The sequence below is a fragment of the Haliotis cracherodii genome, unplaced genomic scaffold (assembly GCF_022045235.1).
Source record: "Haliotis cracherodii isolate W230 unplaced genomic scaffold, xgHalCrac1.p SCAF_25, whole genome shotgun sequence".
Classification (NCBI taxonomy): Eukaryota; Metazoa; Mollusca; class Gastropoda; order Lepetellida; family Haliotidae; genus Haliotis; species Haliotis cracherodii.
The window spans coordinates 9,246,319-9,256,383 of NW_027266281.1; the positions used below are offsets into that span (position 1 = coordinate 9,246,319).

Below are 10,065 nucleotides of genomic sequence, written 5' to 3' on the forward strand. Positions count from 1 at the left end.
AGTGGGGGCTATACTATCAGTATATAGTTCATAAGCAGAAATATGCGATTGTATTCTTATTCCATAAGGTGATGTTGTTTGTATTGTAGAGTTCTTCACAAAGAGGATTAAAACACAAACATAAGCTGGATTTGGTTGATTAGAAAACAATATTGTGATACTTTGTAAGGACAATTTTAGACAACGTTGCTTAAGAAATAAAACATTCACCTCCACATACAGACCATGAATGGGAAATACAGTAAAATACGTCTATAACAAACACGCTTATAACGAACTGACGGATAAAACGAATTTAATTTTTGGTCCCGGCCATTTTCTGTATAGATGTTGTGTATATGCTTACAATTGCAACGAACTGCGGTTATAACGAACTAAAATTGAGTTCCTTATTACCGTAGTTTACTGTATTGTGAAGACTCCAAGGTAGAGCGGATCAGTTTAGTTTAGAGCGGATCAGTTTAGTTTAGAGCGGATTAGTGACCTGTACAAGTACAAGAGGGTTGACTGATCCTCTCCCAAGTATTAAATTAGAATCGACTTTCAACAAATCAACAGCCTTCAGTCATTTGTTTTTAAGGTATTTAATATGCTGTGAAAAAAGCTGAAATGGCCATCTGGAATAAGTCACAAGAACTAGGCCTCCTTTACCACTTTGACAGGGGTGCCATTCAAAAGTAGTTCAGGGTCCTTATGATCATGAGCATCGATCCACGCAATTGCCATGACATGCTTCAACCAAGTCAGCGAGCCTGACCACCCGATCCCGTTAGTCGCCTCTTACGACAAGCATAGTCGCCTTTTACGGCAAGTATGGGTTGCTGAAGACCTATTCTACACCGGCATCTTCACGGGTTTATCAAGCGAGGGCACCGAGAACAATGTGGAGTCTGACGACTGTATGCTTTGGATTCAAGCGAGTCTTTTTAAAAGCGAGGCCCACCTTTTTTATCATGCTTTATATTTTTTTATCATTATTTATTTTTCTATTTTTAGTATTATCTTATATGTCATGTAAGGCACCGCAATTCGCTGTGAAACATATGCTTGTAGGTTCGAATCCCGGTTCCAAAAAAAAGCGTTAAACGCCTGAGGCCTGCATCACTTCGGGCTATCCTCCCACATCAAGCTGACACGCCGTGGTATTTCTTGAATACTGTTTATTAATAAAGGCGTTAAATTCGACTCACTCTTAATTTAGCGCTTTCAAAAGAATTGTTTTCTTTTGTGAATGTGCGAGAAAGGTTATTTTTTACAAGCCCGGAGTACATAGGATGTACGACTTAGCTTCCCCTCCGGGGGCTGACACTGACTCGCATCTACGTAATTGATTGATGGTGATTACATTAGGCTAGTGGGTATGAGCTCTCAGCAATCATAACGACAGGTTACATGTGCTTGCTCATACGCTTGCAACGGTTGGGAGATTTTGAGAGGATTTCCATTCAAAATGTCGATAAATCGAAATAATTTAACAATAAAAGTTTCTTGTTATGACAGGTTGACGGATGTATTATTCATTTCTAAACACCTTCGTTTCTTTATATTTTTCTGTTTCATAATCATTTCTTTTTATATATTTTTTTTTCATTTAACATAGATTTTGCATTTTATATGGTTTGGCATTTTACATAGTTTTTGCATTTTTATTGTTTTTTTCTTTATTTGATATAGTTTTTCATTTCATATTGTGTTTGCATTTAATATATTTTTGTTATTTTATTTTATATTTTTTGTTTCTTCATTTTGTATAGTTTTTGCATTATTTTTTCCCCTTTATACAGGGTTTTCATTGTATCTAGTTTATGCATTTTACATAGGTTCATAGTTCATTCCATATAGTGTTGTCATTTAAAACAGTTTGACTCGCTATTCACAGACACAGAGAAACCCTATTCTCCGGGTCCTCTTAATCGGGAAATCCCGCCTCCCGGACGACTTCTGTCTAAAAGGTCTATAGTTTTTCCATTTTTATATATTTTTCTCATTATGTATAGTTTTGTTTTTCATTTCATATAGTTCTATAGACCCGTGAAGATCCGGGATAGAATATATCTTCAGCAACCCATGCTTGCCGTTAAAGGTGACTATGCTTGTCGTTAAAGGCGACTAACGGGATCGGGTGGTCAGGGCCCCGTTCCACCAAGTGATCTTAGCGCTTAGTCGATCGTAACTCCCATTCTTTAACACTGACTTACGACAATCGTAGCTTTAAGATCGCTTTGTGGAACGGGGGCCAAGCCCGCTGACTTGGTCAGGCTCGCAGACTTGGTTGATACATGTTATCGTATCCCAATTGCGTGGATCGATGCTCATGATAACAATCACTGGATTGTCTGGTCCAGACTTGATTATTTACAGACCTCCGTCATATAGCTGGAATATTGCTGAGTACGGCGATAAACAACAAACAAGCAAACTTTTTCTCAATGTGTAATGGTTATCTTTATATCTATCTGACGCGGAATGAGATCACACGGGGATTCTGGAGCAATTTTGTTTATCATTTTGTGGACCGCCTCCGTGGTCTAATGGAAGACCGTCCGCCCGGAGAGCGGAAGGTCCGGGGTTCGATATCCGGCCGCGTCATACCAAAAGACGTTAAAAGATGGTACTTGTTGTTACCCTGTCTGGCGCTCGGCATTAAGGGGCTAAAACAAGGACTGGTCGGCTCGGAGTCAGTATACTGTGTCTGAGGGGGGTATTCATGTTAAACTGCGTCATGGTATCTTAGCTGGCACTATAAATCGGCATCAGTCCGGACTAGAACAAACAGCTACACACACATACACGTGCATGCACGTCGCTATATAAGTGCAATAATCTTGGACGCGACGTTAAACCCCATTTCACCTCACCACCTCACTTGTCATTTTGTGATATGAACAAAGTCTTGATTTCTCTTGTTCTCTTGAGTTGCCGCAGACCGGTTACTTATTTGATTTACCGTGGCTGACACCACGTGTTGCACTACATATTGTTCTCAAGGCATCAAGATGAAATATTTCTAAGAGGATATCTAGTACAGGCAAAACAGGAGATAAGATAATACCTCATCAATAACTTTTCTTTCCATCGACATAGGTTCCCTGTGACCAGAAGAGGTCTTCAACAACCAATCCTTGTCGTAAATGGCGTCTATGCATGTCGAAAGACGCTACTAACGGGATCGGGTGGTCAGGCTCGTTGACTTGGTTTATGCATGTCATCGTATCCGAATTGCATGGGACCCGTGAAGATTCCGGGTTAGGAATAGGTCTTCAGCAACCCATGCTTGCCGTAAAAGGTGACTATGCTTGTCGTAAAAGGCGACTAACGGGATCGGGTGGTCAGGCTCGCTGACTTGGTTGATGCATGTCATCGTATCCCAATTGCGTGGATCGATGCTAATGATATTAATAACTGGATTGTCTGGTCCAGACTCGATTATTTACACATGTGAAACCACTGAAAATATGGGTGTAAAAAAACTAACGCATTGGAATTATCTCACTATGCCGGGACGAAGACCGTTAAGCCAGTTACACAGAGGTCGTGCGATTTGGTGGCTGCGGGATGGGATAGGTATTAGACGTGTTGCAAAACGCCTCTGAAAGTCCCCATCAGTGATTTCGCGACTGTGGAAGAGGTTGCGAACAACGGTAATAGTTCACGATCGACCACTTTCAGGTTGACCAAGTGAGTGAGTGAGTATTGTTTTACGCCGCTTTATGCAATATTCCAACAATATCACGGCGAGGGACACCAGAAATGGGCTTCACACATTTTACCCATGTGGGGAATCGAACCGGGGCTTCTGCGCGACGAGCGAAAGCTTTAACAACTAGGCTACCCGACCGTCCCTCAGGTTGACCAAGAGTGACAGCTAGGGTTGATGACCGTTACCTTATTCTGACAGATCTACGTCAAAGACTCACCAAGGCAAGTGAACTGAGACTCCAGTTACGGACTGCTGCGCATGTGCACAGGCCATGCTAACTGTCTCCAGGACGCCTATGTCTTCAGCAACCCATGCTTGCCGTAAAAGGCGACTATGCTTGTCGTAAAAGGCGACTAACGGGATCGGGTGGTCAGGCTCACTGACTTGGTTGATGCTATCATCGTATCCCAATTGCGTGGATCGATGCTCATGATATCAGTCACTGGATTGTCTGGTCCAGACTCGATTATTTACAGACCGCCGTTATATAGCTGGAATATTGCTGAGTGCGGCGTAAACCAACAAACCAACCAACCAACAAACCAACCAACCTTCCTTGGTGCAGGGTTCATATGCATAATCACGGGCAGCAATGGTTGCAGGTGTGTTTTACTGACGAGTCTCGCTTCAACCTCCAGTTCAACGATGGAAGGATTTGAGTCTTCAGACCTCGACGGAAGTTCTAATCGCCTCAACCTCAACGGTGTTATCCCCACCGTTGTTGTTATCGATCGATATAAAGTTCATAATAAGAAAGTAATGGTCAACAGATCGGCACTGTATATTGAAGCTTATTCGACGGATCAGTACTGGAGATTAACAATCTCAAAACAGAGACCATTCCAGTATTTATTAAGTAGGGGTGTAATGAGAAAAAAGATATAACTGGAATACTGTTAAAAGCGGCGTTAAACCCAACTCACTCACTCACTCACTCCACTATACGACTGTTTTGTGATGACAGGTCAGCTTATGTAGTAGTCGAAGATCTCTGACTACAAACAGAATACAAACAGAATACCGATGGGAAAAATGGCAAGTTTGGGTTACTCGAGTTATGACTGAAACTATTCAGTTTTTTTCGCAAGTGTCTACCTTGTCATAGAGAACCTTTGGGAGAGTATCTCATAAGCATTTAGTAGTATTACAGGAAGAAGCCAAATGGCATGGACATATCAGTAGTATTGTTAAGTAACCTAGTCCTATGACTAATTGATTGAGAAGTTATAAATACCGCTTGACCCGCAGACGCTAGAAACAAGGTATGCATCTTTTACTTTGCCTGTACTCAATTACAGCTCCAATATATGGGACCACAGCAACAGGAATTACTGTCAGATAAACTTCATCTTGACACTTTGAGAACAAAATTTTAAAGTATAAGAGAATTGCAGAAATTATGTTACTTTATATTACAAAATGATAAACAATATTACTCCAGGATGTGTGTGCAATCTCGTTCCGCTTCAGATAAATAGATCTGTTACAAGAAAAAAATTTGTGAAACGTCGCCTTGCAGTAAGTCTTTTCTTCAAGCAACTACCCTCCTTTGGGATCTGGGGCTGACACTGACACCCGTCTATATTACTGATTGATAATGATTACATTTGGCTAGCAGGTTAGCGCCCTCAGCAATCATAACTACATGTAACATGTACTAGGCCATGTGTTTACAACGGTCGGGGAGATTTTTACGAATAGTTCCATTTTAAATCGAGACAAAATAACAATAAAAAGTTCTTTTTTATGACAGGTTGACATATGTGTTATTCATATGAAAACACCTTTATTAGATAACATGCCGCTTTTGTAAATATTGTTTCTTCATTTCATCAGTAATTGTTTTGATTTCTTTGTGTTTTAGTTTGCGTGTTTTTTTCTATTATTCTGTTTTATATAGGTTTCTTTTCATATTTTTTTTCATTTTTTAATGATTTTGCATTTTAAGTAGTTTGGCTATTTATATAGTTTTCGCATTTTATATAATTTCTGCCTTTTATACTTACTTAGTATTGGAGATTTTACGCGCGCTTTTATATACATTTCATTTGCCCTGCAAGTCTTTCCACAATGTAGGGTTTTATGGTTCATCGAGTGCAGCGCGTGCTATATGCTGACATATTTTTTCAATAAAACCCCTACAAGTGATTGTCAACGGTCAGTAAATAAACTTCATTCTTATAATCTTTCCGAAAAAAACAGGACAAAACACGATAATGCGTAACAAAAGAGTCCACTTAACTCGGAAATTCAATATTTTAGGGAATAGTTTGTTTTTTTGGTGTGTTTTTTTCTTTTATTGAGCTTATCTCCCATTTCCCATGTTCACGATTACATCTCCACTAAATCGGATAACTGTACGCAACAACAGGAATAAGGGCACGACATAAACCTATGATCGTGGGTTCGAATCCCGGTTCGCCCCGATTATGTTTCTAGGTTTGTCAGCACCATACCCGTGCTCGTGGGTTTCACCGAAGTTGTACCCGTCCGAGACCTGCATCACTTGGGGCTTTCCTCCCACATTAAGCTGACACGCCGCGATATAACTGGAATACTGTTAAAAGCGGCGTTAAACCAAACTCACTCACTCACTCACAACTTGAATTATTCTTGGAGAAGCATTATCTTGATACCTAGAGAGCAATATGTAGTGCAACACGTGGTGTGAGCCATAGTATATTAGATTCCGGGGTAGAATAGGTCTTCAGAAACCCATGCTTGCCGTAAAAGGCGACTATGCTTGTCGTAAAAGGCGACTAACGGGATCGGGTGGTCAGGCTCGCTGACTTGGTTGATGCATGTCATTGATCCCAATTGCGTGGATCGATGCTTATGATATTAATCACTGGATTGTCTGGTCCAGACTCGATTGTTTACAGACCGCCGTCATATAGCTGGAATATTGATGAGTGCGGCGTAAAATAACAAACCAACCAACTGAAGACTCAGATCCTTCCACCGTTGAACTGGAGGTTGAAGCGAGACTCGTCAGTAAACAACACCTGCAACCATTGTTGCCGATTCCCGTGATTATTCATATGAACCCTGCACAAAGGAAGGAGAGCAGCTCGATGACGAGGCAAGGAGAGGTGTTCCTAGAGCCGTACGTCTTGAAATGATCCTGGCGGCAGTCAGCATGATCCCTATAACATTTTTAATTAAGGTTTTTATCAACAACCATCACCCTCGACCATCACTCCCTACCATCACCCTCAACCATCACCCCCGAGCATCACCCCTCACCCCCAACCATCACACGCAACCATCCCCCGCAACCATCACCCCCAACCATCAACCCAAACCATCACTACCAACCATCACTACCAACCATCACCTGCAACCATAACCAGCAATCATCACCCCCGACCATCACCCCCAACCATCACCCCCGATCATCACCCCTCACCCCTCACCCCCCAACCATCACACGCAACCATCACCCGCAACCATCACCCCCGACCATCACTACCAACCATCACCCCCAACCATCACCCGCAATCATCACCCCCAACCATCACCCCCGACCATCTCCCCCAACCATCACTACCAACCATCACCCGCAATCATCACCCCCAACCATCACCCCCGACCATAACCCCCAACCATCACTACCAACCATCACATCCGACCAACCCTCCGAACCATCACCCCCGACCATCACCCCCGACCATCACCCCCGACCATCACTACCAACCATCACCCCCAACCATCACTACCAACCATCACTACCAACCATCAATACCAACCATCACCCCCAACCATCACCCCCAACCATCACCCGCAATCATCACCCCCAACTATCACCCCCGACCATAACCCCCAACCATCACTACCAACCATCACATCCGACCAACCCTCCCAACCATCGCCCCCGACCATCACCCCCGACCATCACCCCCGACCATCACTACCAACCATCACTACCAACCATCACCCGCGACCATCATCCCCGACCATCACCCCCGACCATCACCCCCAACCATCACTACCAACCATCACCCCCGACCATCACTACCAACCATCACCCCCAACCATCACTACCAACCATCACCCCCAACCATCACTACCAACCATCACCCCCAACCATCACACGCAACCATCACCCGCAACCATCACCCCCAACCATCACAGCCAACCGTCACCCCCGACCATCACCCCTCACTCCCAACCATCACCCCCAACCATCACCCCCGACCATCACCCCTCACCCCCAACCATCACACGCAACCATCACCCGCAACCATCACCCCCGACCATCACCCCTCACTCCCAATCATCACCCGCAACCATCACCCCCAACCATCACCCGCAACCATCAGCCCCAACCATCACCCCCAACCATCACCCCCAACCATCACCCCCGACCATCAACCCCGACCATCACTACCAACCATCACCCCCGACCATCACTACCAACCATCACCCCCAACCATCACTACCAACCATCACCCCCAACCATCACACGCAACCATCACCCGCAACCATCACCCCCAACCATCACCCCCAACCATCACCCCCGACCATCACCCCTCACTCCCAACCATCACCCCCAACCATCACCCCCGACCATCACCCCTCACCCCCAACCATCACACGCAACCATCACCCGCAACCATCACCCCCGACCATCACCCCTCACTCCCAATCATCACCCGCAACCATCACCCCCAACCATCACCCGCAACCATCACCCCCAACCATCACCCCCGACCATCACCCCTCACTCCCAACCATCACCCCCAACCAACACCCCCGACCATCACCCTCAACCATCACCCCCGACCATCACCCCTCACCCCCAACCATCACACGCAACCATCACCCGCAACCATCACCCCCAACCATCAGCCCCAACAATCACTACTAACCATCACCCCCAACCATCACCCGCAATCATCACCCCAAAACATCACCCCCACCTTCACTACCAACCATCACCCGCAACCATCACCCCCAACCATCACCCCCAGGTATCCCTCTGACGCCCCAGCACGCACAGATCTGTCAATGACCTCAGTTTCAGTTCAATATACCCGTGGCTACGCCTAGGCCACTTTTCAACAAAATGGGCTGCTTGTCAGCTCATGATGTATGACGCGTGCACTTTAAAACGTCTTCCTGGTCATTTTTTGTCAAGATTCAGGAATCAAAATATCATGCCACTCATAAACCCTCGCTACACAGTAAACATTCCTTAATTATCCATCCTGGTAAGAGGAACGTGATGAAGTTATTAACAAGTGTTATCTTCTTTAGTTTTGATACCCCGAACCCATATGCATCTTTGGAAAATATCCACATTTCACATATATTCTCATTTTGATAGGGGCGGTCGGGGAGCCTAGTGGTTAATGCGTTCGCTCGTCATGCCGAAGACCCGGGTTCGATTCCCGATATGGGTACAACGTGTGAAGCCCTTTTCTGGTGTCCCTCGTCGTGATATTGTTGGAATATTGCTAAAAGCGGCGTAAACCATACTCGCTCACTCACTCGTTTTGATAAATGATAACGGGATTACTACGCGGATTAATTCAGTTTGCACAGCGGTTTTTCGATTCATACCTCAATGAACCAAAACAAATACACAGTCAATCCTTTGGTTAACGCTTGAGTAGACAATGAAATTCACAAAAATAATAAACTATTTCTGACAGTGCAGATCGATTATTCGATGTACAAGGAAACAATTCTAACGGAGCTTGACTTCCAACTGGTCAATAGCATTTGTTTATTATTTGGTAAATGTTTCTATTATTCGTTGCCTCCGTGGTGTAGTGGATAGAGCGTCTGGGGGATGGGTCGATCCCCTCGCCGCATCATGGCAACACTATCAAGGAGGGTAAGGATGCGATGTGAAAAAGTTGCGACCAGAAACAAAATTATGTCATTTACTACAATCTGTAAGTATGCGATATCACAAAGTGGAGAAGAGAAACTAAATTATGTCATTTACTACAATCTGTAAGTATGCGATATCACAAAGTGGAGAAGAGAAACTAAATTATGTCATTCACTACAATCTGTAAGTATGCGATATGACAAAGTGGAGAAGAGAAACTAAATTATGTCATTCACTACAATCTGTAAGTATGCAATATGACAAAGTTGAGAAGAGAAACTAAATTATGTCATTTACTACAATCTGTAAGTATGCGATATGACAAAGTGGAGAAGAGAAACTAAATTATGTCATTTACTACAATCTGTAAGTATGCGATATGACAAAGTGGAGAAGAGAAACTAAATTATGTCATTCACTACAATCTGTAAGTATGCGATATGACAAAGTGGAGAAGAGAAACTAAATTATGTCATTTACTACAATCTGTAAGTATGCGATATGACAAAGTGGAGAAGAGAAA

The 10,065-nt window shown here is 43.8% G+C and overlaps 1 protein-coding gene across 1 annotated transcript; it reads left to right on the top strand.

Annotated features, from left to right (window-relative positions):
• Window positions 1–4,345: 4,345 nt before the first annotated feature.
• Window positions 4,346–8,685, top strand: LOC139472757 (uncharacterized). The gene is made up of 2 exons (XM_071255225.1): window positions 4,346–4,506; window positions 6,867–8,685. Exons 1-2 carry the CDS (start codon window positions 4,346–4,348, stop codon window positions 8,683–8,685), a joined length of 1,980 nt encoding a protein of 659 aa, XP_071111326.1.
• The last annotated feature ends 1,380 nt before the right edge of the window (window positions 8,686–10,065 follow it).

What these genes read in the sequence shown, in the direction of transcription:
- LOC139472757 (XM_071255225.1), top strand. Translation starts at nt 4,346, where the DNA reads ATGGAAGGATTTGAGTCTTCAGACCTCGACGGAAGTTCTAATCGCCTC. An exon ending in GAAGCTTATTCGACGGATCA is followed by an intron (nt 4,507 to 6,866) that starts GTACTGGAGATT and finishes TTTTTAATTAAG; the next exon opens with GTTTTTATCAACAACCATCA.